This window comes from Lepidochelys olivacea, assembly GCF_965140295.1.
Source record: "Lepidochelys olivacea isolate rLepOli2 genome assembly, chromosome: 2".
NCBI classification, from domain to species: Eukaryota; Metazoa; Chordata; order Testudines; family Cheloniidae; genus Lepidochelys; species Lepidochelys olivacea.
In genome coordinates, this window is record NC_140412.1 from 269025439 (window position 1) to 269050463 (window position 25025).

At 51.3% G+C, this 25025-nt stretch overlaps 1 protein-coding gene across 1 annotated transcript in view; it reads right to left on the bottom strand.

Annotated features, from left to right (window-relative positions):
• Positions 1-24764, bottom strand: part of KRBA1 (KRAB-A domain containing 1) — a 47096-nt gene extending 22332 nt beyond the window's left edge. Inside the window, exons 1-9 of the mRNA XM_084621142.1 lie at positions 24530-24764; positions 11467-11593; positions 6148-6267; positions 5263-5361; positions 4336-4494; positions 3376-3534; positions 2486-2656; positions 975-1136; positions 288-449 (exon numbers count right to left, since the gene is read on the bottom strand). Of these exons, the coding sequence (XP_084477268.1) occupies positions 288-449; positions 975-1136; positions 2486-2656; positions 3376-3534; positions 4336-4494; positions 5263-5361; positions 6148-6267; positions 11467-11593; positions 24530-24556 (1186 nt within the window). The 5' untranslated portion in view covers positions 24557-24764. The remainder of the gene's footprint in view (positions 1-287; positions 450-974; positions 1137-2485; positions 2657-3375; positions 3535-4335; positions 4495-5262; positions 5362-6147; positions 6268-11466; positions 11594-24529) is intronic.
• Positions 24765-25025: the final 261 nt, after the last annotated feature.

Here is a 25025-nt window from a genome sequence, read left to right on the forward strand (position 1 = left end):
ATCAGTCATCAGCAGTGTGGCCTGAGGGACGGACTGGCTCTACTTTCTGGGTATAAATACGACAACCAGGAGGCCTGGACGGGGGCGGGCCGCTGGAAGTGATGGATGGCGGACAGGCGAGACAGACCCCAGGATCACTGAGCCATCCACCACCCGGTCATCATGGCAGAGTCTCGACAGTGGGAGGGAAGGCAGGCAGGGGCAGAGCAGCATATGGCCCGCGCCCCCTTCGGTGCCATCTCACACAAGGCACGTACACGGGATGGGGTGTGACTTCGATGGCTCACCTTCGCCAAACAGGATCCTACCGCTGGCCTCTCCTTCTGCCCTGCTAGTGTGGGAGCGGCTGGACAGCCCGGGAGGAGGGCTGGCTTTGCTCACAGGCCTGGCTGATGGGCAGCTCTCCAAGCCGGGGTCCTGTGGATCCTCCGCGGTTACTTCTGTTTCCACTGTATGCAGAACAGCAAAGTCCGGGTCAGCACTTGTGGGGCTGGTTCAGTCCATCCACAAACCTCCTAAAGCCAGCTGAGAGGGGCAGCTGTACTCTGGCAGACTGAGAACAAACTGGGCAGGGGGCCCCGGGCTTTTACCCCCACCTCTGTCACTAATTCACTTGAGCAAGACACGTCCCCGCACTTACCTCACCTGGGAGAGAGATAATGACCCTTCCCACCCCCACAAAGCCCGCCAAGACCTGCCCATGCGATTGCTTCTCTGTGCAAGCGCTCAGCATTATTGCTCCCCGGATGTGGGCACTGGATTTTTCGAGCCAGCTCCCCTACAAATATGTGCAAGACAACATGGGAACCAGGCACCACGGCTAGACACACTCTGAGGTCCAGTCACCCCGCTCCTGCGTCTCTCACCAACTGCCCCGCCTGTACAGCGAGCATCACGCGAGGGGCAGCCAAGCACCGGCTGCAAAGAACTGTTCCCGATTCCAAAAGGGGAGCTATAATTTTACACACACTCACCTTCTACAGACGAGCTCCCATCCTCGCTCTCCAGCCTCCTCTGCCTTGGGTCTCCTCGCGTGCGGCCCTTGGCCGATTGGCAGGGCGAGGGGTGGGGATGATGGGGCTTGTGAACAATTATTTCCTTCAGACAGTTCAGCAGGCCTTGGAGGGGGCTATTCTCTGCCGTCGCCGCGGCGTGAATAATAAAATAAACACACGATTAACTCAACCCCTCGCCCTGCGGGAAGAAGGTTCCACCTGACTCTGAATCACATGACCTGAGCCCTTTAAACACCAGCCTCTGAGTGCCACCCCCGGGAGAGTGGGTGGGGCTGGTTCCCCATCGCTGGGAGAGCCTCCTGCCCAGATCTAGGGCAGGGGGGGTCTCAACCTTTCTCTTGCGGAGGCCCCCTCAACATGCTATAAAAACTCCAGGGCCCAGCAGGGGGTGCGAGGGGGAACTCAGGGCTCCGGGCCGGGGGGGACCCTTAGGCATAGGCACAGTTTTGCTTCTATTTGGGGTGGGGGTCAAAGTCTGGTAGGGTTCGAGCCAGCTCCGCACTTTGGGGGCCAGAGAGGGAGTGCCACCTTCACCCACTGACTCACTCAGAGGCCACGGCGTCGGGGGAGGGGGGCGGGTGTGGCTTCAGCCCCGCGCTGCTCCCAGCTTCAGAACCGAGCTTGGGTTTCAGCCACGGGGCCGTGTGGCCCCCCTGAAAGGGCTCGCGGACCCACAGGGGGCTGCGGCCCCTGATTGAGAACCGCTGATCTAGGATGCAGAGGGTCAATACTGGGAACAACCAGCGGATCGCCGGCGAAGCCCTGATCAGCCAGAGCAGAAGGCAGAGGTGGGGGCTCAGAGCCAGCAATCAGGAGCTGGTGCACATTTGTAGATAACATACGGGTGGGAGGGGTTAGTACGGTACCCCCAGGGTTGTAGGAAACGGGACTCTGGGCTGATCAGTGGTTTATGGAATTTAACCCTGAGAACCCAAGAGTTTATATTTCTAGGGGTCTTTACGGAGATTCTCCCCAGACAGCCTGACTGGTCACTGTGTTTCCTCTCTTTTGTGTCAGTGTGCCCTGGATGAGTTGGTCCTGATCGGGGAGGAAATAAGGGCTTCTCTGGACCTATTTCATTTGGTTTAACAATCAATGGTGTTCATATGGGGTTATGCAGTCCTGTCCTCTGATCCCCAGACGTCCCTCCGGTTTCTCTCCAAATCTCTCAGAATTTCAGACCCCTCTGTCAGCTCGCAAGCCCCAGCAATGGAGTGACCAGGTCCTGAGAACACACTGAGGTTTTAGGTCAAATCCATCCCAGAGCCCTAGAGTGTTCGGCTAACGGCACATCACCCTGCTGCCAAAACTCCACCCTACACGAATCCTATAACCGTATACATTTGCAAACCACATCCTCCTTCTGAGGAGAAGGGGCCAATCCACTGACACTGAGGTCAACAGGTGTCTTTCCATGGACTCTACCAGGAGACATGTCAGGCCCTATCCTATGCCTGACTGAACCATACCTTCATAAGAACATCTCCAAAGCCCCAGCTCCAGCCTCCTGTCTTCCACACCCCCTTGTGCGCTGCTGGTAGACGACCTGCTGGTTGGGGTGCTTGGATAACTGGGCCTCTTTACAGGGCAGCCCGTCAGCCCCTGGATGGGGGAACTCTCTGTCGTGACTTCTGTTTTAACTACAGAAACAAACTCAATTTCAGTCCAAGTCCTGCAGCCGAATGGCTCGGCTCCTTCTCTCCTGAACACAGTCAACACAGCCGACTGGATCAGCGGCTTGACCGTAGACAGGCCACACGCTTCTTTCAAATGCCAAGCGTCCACCCAGAAACTAGGTTCATTTTGATTTTAGAATGCCTGAAACCAAGGGAGGGAAGATCCACAATCACACAAATAACATGGCGTCAGCGCTTCTTCCCCTTCTGAGACATCTCTCCAGTTACCAGTGCGAAGAAGGGGATGCAGCGTAGGAAGGATGGAGCATGGCCATATGAAGGTTAACACGGCAACACGGATTTTGGTTCATGCATGTACCTCTCCTCTGCGTAGCAAGAATACTGACCAATGCAGTGACACCCCTGTAGGATGGACACACAGACATGCGAATAACGAATGGCTCTTATTCAGCTGGCACCCAAATACTCTGGGCTTAACTGGGCCCCAAATTCGGGCTGTGTAGTTTTGTACCCTGGGGGCCTGTGCTATTAAGTTACACTGTGTAAATCAGGAGTCACTCCACTGAAGTTACATCAATGTAAAACTAGTGTCAGTCAATCAGCTCCTAGCTCATTCTCTGATTATACCACACACAGCCAGAAGCAGAGTATTTGATCTCTCCGCTCTGCCTAGCAAGATACTGTTCCTTTGTGCATTAAGGTATTAAGACATTTTAACTCACCCGTAGCACATAAGCTCTTCATCTCCACCCCCACTCTCTTGTGTTCCACGTCTCCTTGTGCGCTGGGGTTCTGCATGTTGGGGTGACGGGGTCTGTTGATGGGAATTTCCTTCAGGCAGTTCAGCAGACCTTGGAGGGGGCTGTTCTCTGGAGAAACTTCTGTGTTAATAGTCAGAAAAGAAACAGATCAGCGGGAGACGTGGAGCCATGGCAGTGTGGTGCAGTTGGTCTCTGAGCCCTGTCAAATCTACAGGAACTTACACTGACCCCCAGCACTTCTCTTTTCTCTCTTCGCACTCCTGCCAGCAAGGCTGGGCTGCACATACAGATCCATCACACCCCGGAGCAGGTCATCTCTACAAAAGTGCCTGTGGAATGAGGCATTCAGATCTGGCGCCCCAGGGCCTGAAGGGCATGGACGAATTGGAAAGGAAACCCAGGTGAGCTGAGGAAGGGGTGATTTAGGGGGAAAGACGCAGCCTCAGGATGTCAAGTTTGGCTAAGCCATGAGGAAGAGACACCGGGGGCGTGACACCAGGGGATGGGAAGGTATGAACCAGCAGGAATGGGAGATGCTCAGCATGACCCAAAGGGGTGTGAGGACAGGTCACCAAATTGAACGGAGGAAAGGAAAGTTTAGGCTGGATCTCAGGAACCCATGAGATCTATCAGATTGTGGAGTCAAGTCGCAAAGGAAGGGGGAGAAGCCTTGTCGCTCTAGCCATTTAATTTCATTCAGATTTGTTCCCAACGGATGAGCTAGATGGGACCCAGCAGATCGTGTCCATCCCATATCCATATCATTCTAAGACCCCCCCGCCCCGACCCTTCCGCATCCCCTCACACACCCGGGACAGCTGTGTCACACTCCTACTGCACTATTCTGGGACGTGTCGGCCTGCCAAGGCAGTTTTGGTGCCTGCCATGTCACTAGCATAGTCTGACTCCTCTGTGACTCACCTTCTGCATACAGCCTCCCAAGCTGAGCCCCTTCTGTGCTGCTGGTGGACTCGCAGCTGCTCGGTGTGTCGGCATGACTGGGTCTATTGGCAGATACTTCCACCAAACAGTTCTCCAGGCCAAGGGCAGGTGGATTCTCTGGAGTTATTTCTGGTTTAACTAGACAGACAAAGCCAGCATCAGCTCAGGGCCTGTTGCTGAGGGGCGGGTTCATTTTAACCCTATAAAACCACCTGGATCTTTGACAGTGGATATTTAGACCTAGTGTTAAAGAGAAACCTCTCCACTGTCATTGGATGGGCATCTGTGAACCACTAATCGAGAGGATGGATGGTCTTGTGGGCAAAAGGCTCTGGCCTCAGGCTCAGGAGATCTGTACCTATCAACTCCTCTATGTTACTGACCCACGGATGCCTCCTCTGCTCTGCCAGCGAGGCCAGTCTTTACCATCCTTTAGTCCAGTTTTCCCTCATGCAATTTCCTGCTTTCCCCCCTGCCATCCCTGGTGCACAAAAGGATCTCAGGTAGGTATACACAAAGCCACTACGTTCTCTGCTTTCAACTTGCACCTTAAAACCAAGCTCAGGGTTCATAAATAAAACAGAACCACGGACTTTCTCCCTGCGGTTGTGCTATCCCCAGTGTACGGTACCCACTTACCAGCACAACCGCAGGGAGAAAGTCCGTGGCTTCTGTTTTATTTATGAACCCTGAGCTTGGTTTTAAGGTGCAAGTTGAAAGCAGAGAACGTCAGTGGCCTTTGAGATACCTACCTGAGATCCTTTCTGTGCACCAGGGCTAGGCAGGCGGCGGAAAGCAGGAAATCTGCATGAGGGAAAACTGGACTAAAGGATGGTAAAGGACTGGCCTCGCTGGAGAGCAGAGGAGGCATCCCTTCTTTTCCACCTCGGGCAGGGAATCTCTTACCTTCCTCATCTCCTGTGGGGCACCCGTCCTCTTCTGTTTGCCCTGAGTCCCAGAATCCACCCACATCTGGGTCATCCCCTGGAAAGGCCAGTTCTTCACCTAGAAAGACGTGGGTGCATGGAATAGTGGATGTCACCGTGGGCACAATTTTATCTGTTTGGGGGTGGTCTCCATCCACATGGTTCCTATTACCCTTATGAAATGCCTCAGGCTGCAGAACCAGCAGCCTCCCATCACTTCACCGCAGGGAGGTCTGTTGGCTGCTGGTGTGGGATTCGCACCAGGAGACCATCTTTACTCAGTGGTGGTAGGAGAAAGCTGACCACGGAGGGTCCTGTTCTGTCCCCGGAGGAGGGGGCTGTGCTTGCAGATTCTGGGCTGACAGCTCCCAGTGTAAGTCAGCAGCTGTCTTGGGCTGTGGCATGGATCAGACTCCCCCTAACACCATGAGCTTCTCCCTCCCCCAATCTGCCATCTATGCTGGGGCTTGCAAAGGGCCAGGTTGCCTGCACCGGGGGAATTCTCCCCTGACCCCTTGGGCTGTATCACCGGCCCCTAGGCACCGCCAGAGAGGTGCATAGGGGCCAAAGTGGCAGGTGGGGGCAGAGTCAGTTCCTAGTAGCTCTATTGGACCCCATGGGGCTCCCTCTGTGGACAGTGGAAAGGGGCCCCAGGAAGGTGGGAGAGAGGAGAAGACAGACACCCTGGGTCTAGACGATATCTTCTGGGGGGCTGGGCCTGCTGTCAGGTCTCAGCCAGCCCAGCGACGGGTGTGCAGTAGATCCCTTGACACACCAGCCAGTCAGAGGCATCTGCAGTCTACCCACTGCCAGGGCTGGCATGGCGGGCAGTGGCTTAGCGTTGGTTACTGAAGGGCTCACTCACCCTCTGAGCTGCCGCCTTTGCTGGCGAGCTCTCGCTCTCCGGAGATGCTGCGGATCTGGCTGCCAGCAGCCTCCCGCTCCGCAGTCAGGGCCAGAAGAGCCAGCGTGGGAACTGGCTGACCTGGTCAGGGAAAACAAGACTCAGCACAATGACTCTCGCTCTGGCGAGCTACCCCAGGCCAGCCAGAGGCCGGGCGACCAGTAGCCAGTCCGAGCAGGGCCAGGAGCCACCCAGGAGCTCAAAGCCACCCCAGCTGGGGACCGGGGCTGTCCCGGGGGCAGAGAAACAATGAAGCTGCTGAGTAAGACGGGGCCAATGCTTCTTTGCACCTCGCCGGCCATCCATGGAACTCATAGCGACTTCCGCCTAGTCTCCCCAGTTCTTGTCTGTCCACCACGGCCAGCAGAGTCATTCAGCTCGGGCCAGAATCCAGCCCGGTCTGGGCGCTGTCCGGGAACCTGGCTACAGCTCAGCTGAGCCCCGGACAGGGCCGTTAACACATGACCTGGGTGGAAGCTGACAAACAGGGCGACCTGCACGCCAGGCAGGATGGTGCAAAGCAGGGGCAGGAGATGGTGCAAACCTCGGTGTGTACTGCTGCCCGGGGTGGGGACATGTTTCATAGGATCACAGAACCACAGGATTCGAAGGAACCGCGAGGCTCATCCCGTCTAACCCCTGCCAAGATGCAGGATTTGTTGTGTCTAAACCATCCCAGAGGGACGGCTCTCCAGCCTCCTCTTGAAAACCTCCAGGGAAGGAGCTTCCACAACCTCCCCAGGTGTCTGTTCCTTTGTCCTACCGTTCTTACACTGAGGCAGTTCTTCCTGAGATTTCATCTGTCTGCTCTGCTGTAGGTTGACCCCATGGCCTCTTGTCCTGCCCTCTGTGGCCAGAGAGAACAACTTTTCTCCATCTTTTTTATGGTAGAGTTTCAAGTATCTGAAGACCACTATCATGTCCCCCCTTAATCTCCTCTTTTCCAAACTAAAGATACCCAGTCCCTTCAGCCTTTGCCCATATGGCTTGTGTTCCCTCCCTCTGATCGTCTTTGTTGCTCGCCTCTGGATCCTTTCCAGTTTCACTCTGACTTATCTATGTTCTACATCCTGCCACTTCAAATGTCAGAATCCCCCCGGCCAGGGAAGAGACAGCCCCCCCAGAGATGGAGATGGTTCGGTGCAGAGGGTGGCGGGAAGTGGGGTGAGACGGCTCTTTCCCGCAGTCAGAGACTTTGTATTTGCTCAATGGCTCATTTGCCTTAGCTGAAATTAAAACCTCCCAATGGAAGTCAGAGCCAGAGGGGTTCCCCGTGAAACTCGTGAGCGCACCACAACTTCCCGGTTCGGGATTTAGTTACAGGGTCACAGTACAGGCTTGGTTTGGTGTAACGTTCGTTAGTGTCTTCAGCAAACCTGAGGCAACTCATGGGTTTGTTTCGCAATAGGTTTGGGCTGAGCTTTGCTTTGAAACGCCAGCCCAGCTCAGGACAGAGGAGGGACCTCCACATGGATCAGAGAGGAAATGAAGGAACTGGATTCTCCTCTCATTCTGGCTTCCAAGGGTTCCCACCATGTGAGCGGGAGGAGAGTCGTCCCCAACCTTCCCATGAGCCACTGCCAATGGAAGCTGCCTGTGGTTTGCGTGGCGAGGCCTTGTGGACACTGGCATTTTTCTTCACGTTCCCCACCCCTGGTACCACCTGTGCAGCTCCACCAGCGGGAGCGAGGTGCAGACCAGCTGCCAGAGTATTCACCACGGTGCTGTCTAGACAGGGTCAGATAACACAGCGGTCAAAGCATCAGTGTCCAGTTTACATTAGTGCTCCCTTGCGGCTACCACCGGTGGAAACGAAGGGATGCTAGTGCCAGGGGAGGATTTGGAGATGAATGCTCGTGTAGTGTGTGTGTGTGTGTGTGTGTGTACATGTGTGTAACTCTCAGCCACACCCATCAGGTCTTACACCAGCTGCAGCTGAAACAGTTCCAGCTCTGTGCGTTTCGCTCAGCCAGTGTGAACGAGGCAAAACCGTGCCGGAATCAGACTTCTAAAGAAAAGTGTCCAGCGGTTCCGTCTATACCAGTGGTTCTCAACCAGGGGGACGCGTACCCCTGGGGGTACGTGGCGGTCTTCCGGGGGTGCATCAGCTCAGCTAGAGATTTGTCTAGTTTTACAACAGGCTACAGAAAAAGCACCAGCAAAGTCAGGTCAAACTGAAATTTCCTGCAGACAGTGACTGGTTTATACTGCTCTGGATGCTAGACACTGAAATGTCAGTACGCTGTTTATATTGCAATGGATTTATTTGATAATCGTATGGTGACAATGAGAATGTCAGCAACGTTTCCGTAAGAGCATGGCTGTGACACTTCTGTATTTTTATGTCTGATTTTGTGAGCAAGTGGTTTTTAAGTGAGGTGAAATGCGGGGTACGCCAGACAAATCAGACTCCTGCAAGGAGTACAGTCGTCTGGAAAGGTTGAGAGCCACTGCCCTACCCTACAGAACCAAACCCCACCCCAGCTACGGCCAAAGTATGTTATAACATAGCTCATTCCTGCCCGGGAATGGGCAGAAAAGAAACCGGGGAGGAATGCGTTAGAGAACCAGGGGGTAGCCACAAGGGTTAATACAGATTCCTTTGACATGCTTACGTGTGACCCAGACAAGTCACTTCGTCGCTCCGGGCACGTCTACACAGCAGCTGGGAGGGGTAACTCCCCCCTCAGCGCGATGTACGCACACCAGCTGGGCTAGTATGCTAAAAATAGCCCCGTGGCTGCAGCAGCCTGGGTGGTGGCTTTGGCTAGCTGCTCTGCCTGACAGCCTGGGCACATACCCGGCCATGGCCGCACTGCTAGTTCGAGCCGAGCCAGCGGCGTCTGTCTATTCGAGCTGGGACACAAGCCCTGAGCTGCGGTGTAGCCTTGAGCCTCATCTGTACAATGGAAATAATAACACAGGGGTGCTGCGAAAGTTAACGAGTTAAAGAACGTGAGGTGCTCCTTTACTGCAGCGGTGGGGGGCCTTCTTGTATCACAGATAGAGCCTGTATCTCCCACACAAGCAAGAACGAACACTCCTGTAACTAAGGTGGTTAAACACGGCTAGTGTTGTGGTGAATGATGCTTGGGAATCATTTAAGAATACCTTACTAGACGCCCCAAAAGCCTCAATCCCACAACCGAGGAAGAAGGTTGTGCTGGTTAAAAACCAAACCTAATTTAGAGGGGAAGCAAAGGCAGCTATAAAAATAAAAAAATAATATGTAACAAATAGAAGAAATGGGAAGTTGATAGTAATGAATATAAAACAGAAGTTAGGAACTTTAGAAAGTTTATAAGGGAAGCAAAAGAACACAAGGAGAAATCTATTGAAAGCAGAGTTAAGGACAATAAGAAGTTTATGAAATATATTAGGAACTAAAACAATCCATTACTAGATGGAAATGGCAGAATTATCAACAATAATGCCAAAAAGGCAGAAGTGTTCAGTAAATATTTCTGTTTTGTATCTGGGGAAAAACAGATGATGCCGTCTCATCATATGGTGATGATAACACTCTTTCCATTCTACTAGTGTCTGTGGAGAATGTTAATCAGAAGCTACTAAAGTTAGACATTTTAAAATCAGCAGGTCCAGAGAACTTGCATCCAAGAGTTTTAAAAGAGCTGGCTGAGGGACTCAATGGCTACTAATGGTGATTTTCAACAAGAGGTGGAGCACTGGGGAAGTTCCAGAAAACTGGAAGAAAGCTAATGTTGTGCCAGTTTTTAAAAATGGTAAACAGAATGACCTGGGTAATTATAGGCCTGTCAGCCTGTCATGGATCCCTGGCAAGATGACGAAGCACCTGATATGGGACTTGATTAAAAATGAACTAAAAGAGGGTAATGTAATTAAAGCAAGTCAATGGGTTCATGGAAAACAGATCCTATTAAACTAACTTGGTATCTTTTTTTGATGAGATTACAAGTTTGGCTGATACAGGTAATAGTATGAATGTTATATACTGAGATTTCTGTAAGGTGTTCGACATGGTACCACACAACATTTTTATTAAAAACCTAGAATGATATAAAATTAGCATGGCAGGTGTTAAATTAATTAAAAACTGGCTAACTGATAGGTCTCAAAATGTAACTGTAAATGGGGAATCATCACTGAGCAAGTCTGTTTGCAGTGGGGTCCCGCAGGAAGCAGTTGTAGGCCCTACACTATTTAACATTTTTATCAAAGACCTGGAAGAAAATGCAAAATCGTCACTGATAAGGTCTGCAGACGGCACACACATCGGGGGAGCCGTAAATAATGAAGACAGGTCACTGATTCAGAGAGATCTGAATGGTTTGGTAAACTGGGCACAGGCTAACAATGTGCTGTTTAATATGGTGAGATGTAAATGTATTCTTCTAGGATCAGAGAATGTAGGCCATACTTAAGTCCCGGGAAGCAGCGACTCTGAAAAAGAGGTGGGGGTCGTGGTGGATAATCCGCCGAACAGGAGCATCTGATGGGACGCTGTGGCTGAAAGAGGGAATGAGATCTGTGATGCAGAAACAAAGGAATCTCAAGTAGGAGCAGAGAGGTTATTTTACCATCTCTATTTGGCCCTGGTGCGATCGGGGCTGGAATCCTGTGTCCAGTTCTGGTGCCCACAATTCAAGGAGACTATTGATAAACTGGAGAGGGGTCACAGAGGAGCCTGAGAATGATGAAAGGATTAGAAAACTGGGCTTAGAGTGACAGACACGATGAGCTCAATCTACTTAACTTAACAAAGAGAAGGTTAAGGGGTGACTTGATTACAACCTATAGGTACCTACATGGGGAACCAATATTTGATAATGGGCTCTTCAATCTAGCAGAGAAAGGTCTAACACAATGCAATAGCTGGAAGCTGAAGACTGGGCAAATTCAGACTGGAAATAAGGTGTAAATTTTTGACAGGGAGAGTAATTAACTACTGGAACAATTTACCAAGAGTCGGGGTGGATTCTCCATTACTGGCAATTTTCAAATCAAGAGGTTTTTCTAAAAGATCTGCTACAGGGCTTATTTTGGGGGAAGTCCTGTGGCCTGACAAGAGATCAGTGTTCCCTTCTGGGCTTGGAATCCATGAATCTATGAGTGTAGACAGGGACAGTTTGGCCCTACCTATGCAGACCACTGAAAACCAGTGTAGCTGGAGAGAAGTTTAAATACAGTTCCTGCACTTGGTTTAATGTCGGCAGAGCCGGAAAGACACACATTTGTAACTGCAATGCCAGGTAATGGCCCACAGCCCTCCATGCAGACATAAAACATGCTGCTCCTTACCTAGCGAGATCAGCAACTGGTAATTCTCCTCCATCACTTCTTTATGAAGCTCCTTCTGCCATCCCTCCAGGATCTCCCACTCCTCTGCTGAGAACCTGACAGCAACGTCTTCAAATGTCACTGGCACCTGAAGACAAACAAATGGCTGAGTCGATTCTGGGCCTGGGGTAGAGTACGGGAGTCCTATAAATAAGTACGGCTCACCATTTCTGGTCCATGCCCCTGAGCCTTATTAACTTTGCTCCCTCTGTGATTTTGATGGGGAAACACACTCCCTACTAAATATCTCTCAGACAAGTCATTAACACGCCCATTACACCTAGAACATTAACTAGAGCAAGCAGGTGCAAGTGGTTTCATATGGTAGCTCACCTCTCAAGCCAGAGCTCTTCTTCAGGACACCTCCCCTTCCGGCCTAACCCCTCCCCATCCTCACACCAATTGTTTGCCTGAAGCTGAGGAGGAGAGGCTGGATGAGACTGAGGCAGGATGAAGACAAACTCCCCCTGTCATAACACCCTGGGGTGCTGGAACAATTTGCACAGTGGGGGTGCTCAGGGCCATTGAACCAAGCTGCAAACCCTGGACATGATGGAAACCACTTCAAGCGAGGGGGTGCGGCAGCCCCCCCCTGCACCCGTAGTTCCAGCACCTGTGGTAACGCCCCCTCCAAACACTCCCCAGGCCCCTCAGGAGCACGCCCACTCCGAGCCACCAGCCCCTCTCTGCCCTGAGAACAGGAGAAGCCCCGAGGGGAAGCACTTCCCCAGCTGTCGGCAGGCAGTGCCATGTCCAGCCTGCTGCAGCATGTGGACACAGCCCCAGGAGCGGGGTGGGGTGGAACAGGGCCAGGCCCATTTAAAGGGGAAGGCACTTGAAAGAACTACCCGCTGCCCGGCACCTAGCCTGCATAACCTGTATGAGCAGCAAGGCAAGGAGAGCAGTGACGAGCCAGAACGGCTCATGGGATCCAGAGAGTTGTGTGAAAAAATATTTCTAAGCATTAACAATTCTTTCACCTTCTTATACAGTTCTGGGCATGTTCACGGACATTAGCTAACTCACTTCAGTACAGGGGAACCCCCTGAGACTGGAGGTGCCTGGGAGCAGCCCTCACTGGAGATGCCAAGGTCAGGGCTGGCTGCAAAAGGGAGAGCAGATACTCGCAAGACAGGTGGGTAACACTGAAGTCAAACCTCCCAACCAGTCACAAACTGCGCTTCTGATCCCCCACACTGGTTATCACGAAGCAAAAAAGGAATCACACAGTCCCCTTATTGCCCTCTGTCTCTGGCTCCCAATCAACATCTAGGTCCAGTACACTGAGAAGTTATTTTAAACTCTGCTCACATATACAAAATGTTCTTCTGACCCCAAAGGGCCAGCCACATTGCCAGGTCAGTCTAGGTTTGGATCTTACCCTCCAGAGGTAAGAAGCAGGACTGAAGACAAGCTGGAGGAGCTGCAGTTGCCTTTTATAGTCTTTTGCCATGTGGCCTTTGTTCCAAACACAAGCTGCCCAGCACATGGCTTGAAAGCCTCAGAGTTCTGTCCATAGGCCTGTCCCTGCAGGCCTTGCTGAGTCATAAGATGTACCTGCCTTCTCTCAATGGGCCAATTGTCTGGGGGTGACACCCAGAAGCATACAACAAGTCTGAAATACAGACCTATCTATAACACATAATACAAAAGGTGATACAAACATATAAACAAATCATGATATTTTTGCAGATGCCTCACATGGCATATCTGGCATAACTCATTGCAATTTTATAATCCTGGTAGTCACAATAACCTAAAGTATCCCCCAGATTCCATACAGCGTCACACCCCCTGAAACATATTCGTTAGCAGATTAACGTTTCCTGTGCCTGCTCAGACAGAGACAGCAGTGAAAAGATGGTGGGGGTGGGGACGGACACAAATTTGTTAAAAGGATAAACACCCAGTTAAACCAACATGACAAAATGACAAATCATGTCAAACCAACCTGATAGCCTTCTTTGACAAGCCTTGTGGATTGGGTATATTTTGACTTTAGTAAGGCTTTTAAATGGCACTTAAAATTTAAAAGGTCCTTGAACAGTTTTTAGACCAAGAGCTGGGGGAAAGCCAACAGGTGTGGAGGAACACATGGTTCAGACAGAGACATCCCTTAGGGAAGGATCTACTAATGGAGACTCTCTATGTCCTAGTAAGGAGGAGAGGATGGAAGATGATAAAATACAGGTAGGATCTGATGAGAAACAGTCAAATGAAAAAGAGTCCCATTTAATTACATCATGTAATGGCAGACAGTTAAAAAGTGACAAGTTTTTAAAGTGCTTATATGCCAATGCTAGAAGTCTAAATAATAAGATGGCCGAACTAGAGAGCCTCATATTAAATGAGGATATTGATATAACAGGCATCACAGAAACTTGGTGGAATGAGCATAGTCAATGGGACACAGTAACATCAAAGTACAAAATATATCGGAAGGACAGAACAGGTCGTGCGGGTGGGAGTGGCATTATATGTGAAAGAAAGCGTAGAATCAAATGAAGTAAAAATCTTAAATGAACCAAAGTGTACCACAGAATCTTTGTGGATAGTAATTCCATGTTTGACTAATAAGAATATAGCAGTAGGGATCTATTACTGACCACCTGACCAGGATGGTGAGAGTGACTGAAATGCTCAGAGAGATTACAGAGGCTATTAACATGAAAAAAATCAGTAATAATGGGGGATTTCAATTATCCCCATATTGACTGGGTACATGTCACCTCAGGGCCAGATGCAGAGATAAAGTGTCTTGACACCTTAAACGACTGCTTCTTGGAGCGGCTAGTCCTGAAACCCACAAGAGAAGAGGCAATTCTTGATTTAGTCCTAAGTGGAGCACAGGAGCTGGTCCAAGAGGTGAATAGAGCTGGACCTCTTGGTAATAGTGGCCATAATATAATTAAATTTAACATCCCTGTGGTGGGGAAAACACCACAGCGGCCCAAAACTGTAGCTTTTAATTTCAGAAAGGGGAAGTACACAAAAACGAGGTTAGTGAAACAGAATTTAAAAGGTACAGTGCCACAAGTGAAATCCCTGCAAGCTGCATGGAAACCTTTTAAAGACATCGTAATAGAGGCTCAATTTAAATGTATACCCCAAATTAAAAATCATAGTAAGAGAACCAAAAAAGAGCCACTGTGGCTAAACAACAAAGTAAGAGAAGCAGTGAGAGGCAAAAAAGGCATCCTTTAAAAAGTGGAATCCTAGAGAGGAAATCCTAGAGAGGAAAATAGAAAGAAACATAAACTCTGGCAAACGAGGTATAAAAATATAATTAGGAAAGCCAAAAAAGAATTTGAAGAACAGCTAGCCAAACACTCAAAATTAATAGCAAAAAATTTTTAAAGTACATCAGAAGCAGGAAGCCTGCTAAACCACCAGTGGGGCCACTGGCCAATCGAGATGCTAAAGGAGCACTCAAGGACGATAAGGCTATTGCGGAGAAACTAAATGAATTATTTGCATCGGTCTTCATGGCTGAGGATGTGAGGGAGATTCCCAAACCTGAGCCATTCTCTTTAGGTGACACTTCTGAGGAACTGTCCCAGATTGAGGTGTCATCAGAGGAGGTTCTGGAACAAATTGATAAACTCAACAATAATAAGTCACCAGGACCAGATGGGATTCACCCCAGTGTACTGAAGGAACTCAAATGTGAAATTCCAGGACTATTAACTGTCGCCTGTAAACGATCACTTTTAAATCAGCTTCTGGACCAAATGACTGGAGGATAGCTAATGTGACATCAATTTTTTAAAAAGGCTCCAGACGTGACCGCAGCAATTACAGGCCGGTAAGCCTGACTTCAGTACCAGGCAAACTGGTTGAGACTATAGTAAAGAACAAAATTGTCAGACACGTAGATGAACAGAATTTGTTGGGGAAGAGTCAACATGGTTTTTCTAAAGGGAAATCATGCCTCACCAGTCTACTAGAATTCTTTGAGGGGGTCAACAAGCATGTGGACAAGAGGGATCCAGTGGATATAGTGTATTTAGATTTTCAGAAAGCCTTTGACAAGGTCCCTCACCAAAGGCTCTTACGCAAAGTAAGCAGTCATGGGATAAGAGGCAAGGTCCTCTCACGGATTGGTAACTGGTTAAAAGATAGGAAAAAAGGGTAGGAATAAATGGGTCAGTTTTCAGAATGGAGAGAGGTAAATAGTGGTGTCCCCCAGGGGTCTGTACTGGTCCCAGTCCTGTTCAACATATTCATAAATGATCTGGGAAAAGGGGTAAACAGTGAGATGGCAAAATTTGCAAACTACAAAACTACTCAAGACAGTTAAGTCCCAGGCAGACTGCAAAGAGCTACAAAAGGATCTCACAAAACTGGGTGACTGGGCAACCAAATGACAGAAGAAATTCAATGTTGATAAATGCAAAGTAATGCACATTGGAAAACATAATCCCAACTCTACATATAAAATGATGGGGTCTAAATTAGCTGTTACCACTCAAGAGAGAAATCTTGGAGTCATTGTGGATAGTTCTCTGAAAACACCCACTCAATGTGCAGCGGGAGTCAAAAAAGCGAACAGACTGTTGGGAATCATTAAGAAAGGGATAATAAGGGAGAGATAATAAGACAGAAAATATCATATTGCCTCTATATAAATCCATGGTAGGCCCACATCTGGAATACTGTGTGCAGATGTGGTTGCCCCATCTCAAAAAAGATATATTGGAATTGGAAAATGTTCAGAAAAGGGCAACAAAAATGATGAAGGGCAAGGAACGGCTGCCATATGAGGAGAGATTAATAAGACTGGGACTTTTCAGCTTGGAAAATTGACAACTAAGGGGGGATATGATAGAGGTCTATACAATCATGACTGGTGTGGAGAAAGTAGATAAGGAAGCGTTATATACTGCTTCTCATAACACAAGAACTAGGGGTCACCAAACGAAATTAACAGGCAGCAGGTTTAAAACAAACAAAAGGAAGTATTTTTTCACACAATCCACAGTCAACCTGTGGAACTCGTTGCAAGAGGATATTGTGAAGGCCAGGATTATAACAGGTTTCAAAAAAGAACTAGATAAGTTCATGGAGGATAGGTCCATCAATGGCTATTAGCCAGGCTGGGCAGGGATGGTGTCCCGAGCCTCTGTTTGTCAGAAGCTGGGAATGGGCGACAGGGGATGGATCACTTGATGATTCCCTGTTCTGTTCATTCCCTCTGGGGAACCTGGTATTGGCCACTGTTGGAAGATGGGCTAGATGGCTGTTCTTATGTTTTGATATTGTCTCGCATGACCTTCATAAACAAACTAGGGAAATGCAACCTAGATGGAGCTACTATAATGTGGGTGCAAAACTGGTTGGAAAACGTTCCCAGCGAATAGTTATCAGTGGTTCACAGTCATGCTGGAAGGGCATAATGAGTGGGGTCCCACAGGGATCAGTTCTGGGTCGAGTTCTGTTCAATATCTTCATCAGTGATTTAGATCATGGCATAGAGAGTACACTTATAAAGTTTGCGGACGATACCAAGCTGGGAGGGGTTGCACGTGCTTGGAGGACAGGATTAAAATTCAAAATGATCTGGACTAACTGGAGAAATGCTCTGAAGTAAATAGGATGAAATTCAATAAGGACAAATGCAAAGTACTCTACTTAGAAAGGAACAAGCAGTTGCACACATACACAATGGGAACTGACGGCCTAGGAAGGAGTACCGAGGGAAGGGATCTGGGGGTCATAGTGGATCACAAGCTAAAGATGAGTCAACAGTGTAACACTGTTGCAAAAAAAGCAAACCTCATTCTGGGCTGTATTAGCAGGAGTGTTACAAGCAAAACGCAAGGGAAGACCTCCGATGAGGAGAAAGAGAACAACTGCACAAAGTGTGCATTGTTCAGATGTTTACAGAAACGTCTGTTGTATCACTATTTTGTTAAGAGAACTATTCTGGTTTCCTTGGAATAACACGGCTGGAATACAAATGAGTAATTGAGAAGTTTAATTTTAGTGTACATTTGAGTGAAGAAAAAAACCTGTTAATAACTGTGTATCTAAAGATAAGTTTGAATGCTTGTTCCTGGAAAAAAAAGCTGAAGTGTAAAGGAAGCTATTCTTGTTTATGTCCCGTGTTACAATAATCAAGTTTTAAAATTCTGGAAAATAACTCTCTTTATTTGTGTCCACATTTAAAATAGAGATAGCAAAATGATAGCAAATTGTGACAGGAGTGACCTAATCCGTCACAACCAGCTACCCTTGGACCAGAGGATGGGAAAGGTGAGCGGTAGCAAAGCGTGACAGGAGCACACCATGGATCACAATTTGCTATTCCCGGACCAGGTGACAGGGCAACAAAAAGGAACATCCTTACCCGTCAGTAACTGGTACTGGTAGCAAAATCTGTCGGAAGCAGCTTTTGACATTACACCCCCCACAACACTTCGATAGCAGCGTGAAGACCCCAGCCAGGTCATGTGGATCTGAACTCACTGACAGCAGAGCACATTGAAAAATCTCCGTTCAAAGAATGAGCTGAGTGCTGCTCAAAGCCCCTGGTGTCTCCTTGCCAAGGGAAACAGGAGCCTTTGCTCGTGCTCAGAGAGTGTCCTATGGGATCCTGGGGTGAAAGGTGCAATGTAAGTGGTGTGGAGCATGGTGATGGTATTAACAGGAGTGGGGCTGTTAAAAGAGGCACCCCCCCCCATATCTCACACCTTTCCACTCCCGCGATCGCTGCTGCATCAGAGCCGTATGCCAGCTCGAAGGGACCCGAGTCTGATCCTGTCCGCACTGATGTTACACCAGAGGAACTCCACTGATTTCGGTGTCCACACCAGAGTGAGCGAGATCAGAATCAGGCTCAAGATATGGAATCCAGGGCAAAACGGTCCCGCAAAAGAGGAGGAAAGTGGTATAGTATTTCCCCTTCCCTCAGATCCCACCCCCTTCCTCTCATGGACTTCATCGGGGGGCACAGCCCCCAGCACAGGCCTGGGCCCTTACATGGCATGTTATAAAACCACAGTCTGGGGGTAGATAGCAATACAAGAGTCTGAGATGGGGTGAATATCCCCCATGGAGGGCAGGGGCTGGGATCTGCCAGGCCTAGAGCACCCTGGGAATCAGACATTTGTAAAACAGAGTTTGCTTTTCAGAGATGCCCGACCCTGTTGGAGTGCCAGGCTGGAATCTGGCAGCAGAGAGAACAAAGGGAGGTGAGCGAATGGGTCAGTGCCCCGGGGAACGGAGACAGACTCAGTGACTGGGCCAGTTACCTTTGGATAGCTTCTGACATCTCCACCACCACCTGACTGAGCACAGATAATGGCTGCTGTCCCGCTGCACTGGGGTGATTCAAGCCGGCAGGTTGTGGAATGCTGGCTTGATTAGCAAACGAGATCGGTTATTGACAGAAATAATGACGGCACGAACCCACGCGGCATGGGTCTGGATGGCACTGGCCTCTCTTTCAGGACGGCTCCCAGGAAGTCTCGGGTCTTGCGTTCCGTTACCATTCCTGATGGATTTTGAAAGCTGTCACTCCTGGCTTGTAGTCAGAGCTAAGCTGCGATTCCTGTACTGCGTGCTCTGACAAGGCCTGGGGCCAAACCGCTCAGGCCCCGCAGTGCTGGGGAAGCCCCTCTTTGCCTGAGATTTTAGCTGGGGGGATCAGAGATGGGTATGCCTCCTGGTTAGCTCCTGGAAGCCAGCACTTAACTGGAACATGATTTCCTTGCTGCCCTGTTACTCAGCCAGGTTCGTTTTAAGTCAGCACAAATCAATCAGAGGAAACTTCTCCCAGAGAACTGCCTCTAGGCAATGTCAGGCCAATGACTCCTCTCTTCTCTGCCTTGCGGGACGGTTCAGTCCCGCATTTTAAACCCAAGTTTGCCTCGGTCTCACGCTGATCTCGCTTCCCCTAGAGAAGTTACTGACGTCAGACACTGACATTGAAAGGAGGATGTCATTCATGTTCAAGAATTCACTTCCCCCTCTTTGAAGGCTACGGTTTTGTGCCCTTTGTTCTGAAACTGGGCCCACTCTGTCCCATGCCTGGGCCCCTGCAGGACAAGAACTGCACTGGCCGCTCAAGGCTACCCAGAGATCCCTGGGGCAGGAGCCCTGCTAAAGGGCAGCAGTGTTTGACCTCTGGAAACCCCGTGTCAAGATCAGGACGGAATGGTACAAGCGAATGTGACAGGCCTCCATGCCCCGTTAGCAGAACAAGAGGGTGGGGATAGGGGGTGTGCGGGGTGAAGGTAGGTGTGGGGAGAGGGGGTGTGTGGGGAGGAGGAGAGGGTGCGTGGGAGGGGGAAGGGGAATGTGTGAGTGTTTTAAATAACTGGGGACCCACTTGTGATCTGAAAACAAGTTCTCAAAACCCCCCAAATTAGACACTTCTACCCCAGGCTCAGCCCTGAAGCCTCTGCCCTTTGCTGGAACCAAACTGTTTGCTCAAATATTCCAGAAGGGTTTGCTGTCAGCTCTTCCACTGATGGGACCTGGACCATACGCACTGGGGTACAAAGGCTGTTCTGCTCGTATTTCCATCCCGAGGCAGAGGAGGAAACACGGCCAGTCTCATGAGAAAGCTTCTTCTCATGCTACTTGGGAGAGATGCATGTGTAGGAAAACCATCCAGACTGTTGGGTGCTGATCCAAGCTGGCCGCAAACCCCACTACCCAGGTGGGTACTGTCAGGAACAATCCCTTCCACAAGGAAGCTGCCACCACAGTCAAACTCCGCAGCACATTTCAAACAAAACATTTCAATGCTAGAGATGGGTCCAAGCCACCAAGTTCTGATCCAGAGCTGGAGTCTCCCAGCCTTTGGTCAACAGGGCGATTTGGTTTTGCAGACAGAAAGCCTGCAAGGCATGTGTCTCCCATGTCAGGTGATGAGCACTCCCAATACAGTACATGGACCATGTACGTTGCCCCCAGCAGACCCTGACAAGGCCAATGTTCCCAGAAGCGGCTAGCGATTTTGGGTGTTCAACCTGAGAGGTCTTAAAAGGAGCCTGATTTCCAGGAAGTGCTGAGCACCTGCCCTCAGAAAATTAGGGCCCTTCGAGATTTCTCACCCTGGGCACTGAGAAACTTGGGCATCCAACATCACCGATACCCACAGTTCCTACAGTTACCAGCAGGGCGCTGAGTGTCCCCCTAGAGCGGCAGGGAGCCGTTTGTAGGGCAGGAATCCACATTGTGCTCTGCAGCCTGTGTTGTCCTTTCCTTGCCCGGGTGCAGTAGCAATAATTATCCTTTGCCTCGACTGCGAATGGTTTCTGACCCAGGCGTGCTCGCACGTACGTGCCCCGTCAGACGCCGGATCGAAGGAATCCCTGGTGCTGCTCTCCCCCCCGCTGCCTGCTGACATTTCACTCTTCCGTTAAGGCTCCTTCAGGGATTACATGACGCTGACATGACATAATTAAGTCCGACACTGTGATATTTTCAAAAGAAGTAACTTTGTCAAACCTTTAATGCTATGTGCTCCTTGGCTCGGCTTCCTGTGGAATGTGTGATAATCGTTCATGGTTCTTTAACACCCTGGCTGTTCGGGTTCCATCAATCATGCAGAGATTAGCCAAGGACATTTGCATGTTAGGGCACAGGAAGAGAAAACCACCTGGCCCTTTCATCTAAGGATCTCAAAGCATGGTAGAAGGATGGATCAATTACACTTCACAACCCTCTGCCCCGAGGAAGGAGGCAATTCTCATTATAAACCATCACCACAGGGTGAAAGACACCCAGTGCTGGGGCCAGCACAAAGGCCTATGCACCCCTTAGACTCTCAAAACATGATTCAAGCAGGACTTCAGGCCACGTCCACACTAGGCAGAGCGTTGTCTTTTGAACTTGTGTTAACTAGCACACATTAAAATCCTAGTGTAGGCAAGGCAAGGGATCATGTTAATATGTTAGCTGGTCAAGATAAACCCTTAGTGCAGAGTCTATGGGGAAGAACAAACATTTGTGATCTGGAACAAATATGAAGGGAGTGTCCCAACTAGCCTGTACGAAGGTGTTTAATCACCTCGAGTTAACTGGCAATCAACTAGCTCAAGGCAAAAGACTCTAGCAAAGACGAGCCCCTAACTTACAGCAGCCTCCCTGGTGCTACCCCCATGGACTGCACCTCAGCCCCCAATCCCCACAGCAGAGAGCACTACCTGGGAGTGCCCTGCCAGCCCCCTACCCCCGCTGACACACCTCCCTATGCTGGGCCCTGTATCTATTTTGCACAGGGGCAAACGAATACACAAGGCGGTGGGGCGGGGAGGGAATAATCAGGCCCACATGCGTTTATGTCAACGTGCCGACTCCCTGCTCTGCACACACTTCCCTGCGTGTGCGTGTCCGGGCTGTGGGGGTGTCTCACTCTGTTTCAGGGACAGCCACGGGTGAGTCACAACACGTTTTAATGCAATGCTGGATTCCCCTTTGACCTTCCCCTTTTGCCCATTGGCCTCATGTCCTCCCCGGGGCTGGGGAGCCTCCGAAGAAACACTTCACCCCGCAGTATCTCATGAAACACAACCTGCCGGGCCCTATTATGGTGCTTTGATGCCCCAGCCTTGCTGACGTGACACTGACAACAAGCTGCCGGGCAGAAGGCTCGAGTTTGACGGCAGGGCTGCTCTTCCCAAAGACCAGTGGACATCACGTCACCGAACAGGGCAACTGCACTGACCCGGCTCAGGACGCCCTCTGCTGGGCTGGGAGCCCACTCTGCCGCTGGTCAGCGAGGGCCAGATTCGGATTCCCTCGCTCAGGCCGAACGGTGCCTGATTTCACCGAGGCTGGCGAGCTCACACCCCTTCCCGAGTCCCACAGCACCATGCAGCAGCTGTTTGCTGACCTCGTTGAGAGAGGCCGGGGGCTGCCGGGACTCGGAGGCCAAAGTGGCCTCTGCACTCTGGGCTGGGCAGAGGCGGGGTGGGGTGCGTGTGTGGGGATGATGGCCCTGCCGCTGTCCATATTGTATTCCGCACAGGGACAAACTGGGGGCTTCTCTCTCCATGGGCTGGCACCAGCCCTCAATTCTCCCAACTGTGTGACTCCATTTCAGGGACACCGACCAGCCCGTACATGAACAAACATCGTGGGCTCCTCCTATAATATCTGCTCTGGTGAGATCTGCTCCAGGGCCCCTTCCCTGCTGGCATCCATGCCCTGACTGATACCACCTGCGATCTAGCACGTCCACCACTGCATCCCAGCTGGGCAGGGCATGGAACGGCGGTGGTCGCATTTCTTCAGGTGCTGGACGTGGGCCCCCTCCCCCTGCCAGAGACTCCCCCATGGCTGAACCCCTCCTCAAGTCTAAAAAGCCTCTGAACACACTAGCTTTGTTTGCAGTTTCATTCTCTGCTGCCCCTGACTAGGATCCTTCCCTGAACCACCTTTTTTATAAAAATGGTCCCACGTCATTGGGCTCTTGACCTGCTGTTTGCTGCTGTTTTTAGCTGCGTTGTGTTCAGTCATCCAGCAATAAAAGGCTTGAAAGAGAACTAAGAAAAAGTTGTCCCCAGGAAATTAATATTGTGTAACGTGGTTGTAAAGTGTGTTTCATTTCTCCCGCTAGTGGCTAGACTATATTGAGGATAACAGCTTACTACTGCTACCAACTATTGAAGCTCCTGCTCCTTTAGTTCACCACAGTGAGGATTACTGTAATTCTTGTTTGTATTTAGGGTAGTGCCTAGAGGCGCCGACCGAGATCATTGCGGTAGGTGCTGTACAAACACACAGTGAAAGCCAGGCCCTGCCCTGCCCTGAAGATCTCACAATCTAATCAGACAAGACAGTCAAAGGGTGGGAGCAGAAACAGAGATGAAGAGACTTGCCCAAGGTCAATCATGCAGCAGGTTAGTGATACAGTAGAACAGAACCAGGGTCCTTTGAATAGCAGCCAGGGCCCTACGCACTAGACTACATTACCTCCCCTGACTGAGCCCCATGGCACTGTGGGGTTTTGCTTTTGCGACTGAAAGAAAGAGCAAGAATCTCAGCATATTTTCTCCCTTTTTTACGACCCCTTTTCAGGAGATGTGGAGGGTCTCTCGCCAAGCCCCGGGCACAGCACAAAGCTCCATACAAAGATTCACGCTCCTGCCCGAACTGAACAAAGCCGCGCTGGCTGGTTTGAGGGCTCGTGGAAAAGCAAGAACTTTGGGAATGCACTTGGAGTTCTTTGTGACAGGCAAAGCACTCCCCAAATGGCAGCCGTGGGGAAGGCTGCCCCGTGAGAGGCGTTTTCGCTGTGGGAAGGCAGGCGGTCTGCCCGGTGAGAAGTCAGGCTAGCCATCCATCTGCCTAACGGACAGCATTTCCCTGCACAAACCTGAGACTGCTGATTGCAGGCTGGTGAAAACAGCAACATTTCCGCGCCAGACAAGCTCCCGGGATATGTGGGTCCCAAGCACGGAGTGACCCTGGGTCATGTCACACAGCACTTTCCGGCAGGCACACGGCTGGGTGAGGGCAGCCCAAGGAGGAGCTAACTCTGGGCTGTGCCAGGGAGCACCACACAGGTCCCCAGGGTGCTCTCCAGTGAGAGGCCACCGCTGGCAAGTGCCAAGTAACTCTGATCGGCGTCACCCACTGGGCATTTTCTGAACCCCAGGCGGGGGGTGGGGGGGAGCAAATCTACACGGGTTGTTCTGTGGAAACCCCCCTTTTAGGGGTCCCGGTGCCACCCAGCACAGTTCCCAGCACTGGGACGCGCAACCCCCTCTTTTTAACCCCCCCCGCCCCCCTACCCCGGGAAGTGCCCGGGTCTCCTGGCCCTTCAAACCTCCCTGCTCCCCACTCGGGACCTGGGCGCAGCCTGGTCGGGAACAAGGCAGCTAACCGGACCCCGTTTATCACTCCAGGGACCCGCGCCCCAAGTTCTGACCCACACGCCCCAGGGCCAGCCGGGGGCCTCTTCTGGAGGCCGGGGGCTGCCCCCAAAGCCGGCGGGTGCCCGATTCCTGCCCGCCAAACCCAGCCCAGCCCCGGCCAGCCCCGCTCCCACCCGCGCCCCACTCCTCACCTGGGCAGCGGCGACCCCGCCGGACATCTCGCCGCCCGCCTCCCCCGGAGCCCGGGCGGCCGGGGCTGCCGCTGCTCGGCTGGGCTGGGGCGGGGAGGCTCGGTCCCTGCCGGAGCGGCTCTTCCCCCGGGCGCGGGGGGCAGCCAGGGCAGACGGGCGGAGCCAGGGGCGTGGGGCGCCCACGCAGGAAGGGGGAAGCTCCGCGGGCAGAGCAGGTCCCTTGTCGTCGCCTCCCTCCGTGCGCGGCAGCAAAGCATCACTGGGAACGGTCCTGCCCCCTTCCCGGCCAGCCTTTCCGGGGGGGACTACACCTCCCAGCAGCCTCCCCGCGCCCGGTGGGGGGCTCCGGCTCCGCCCGCGGCCGGCTGGGGGAGTCCCCTGCGAGCCGCGCCTCCCCGTCCGCAGCGCCGGGCCGGGCACAGCGCGACCGGCTGCAGCCTTGGGTCTAGCGGGGGACTGGTCCTGCGCTGAGCAGGGGGTTGGACTGGATCCCTCC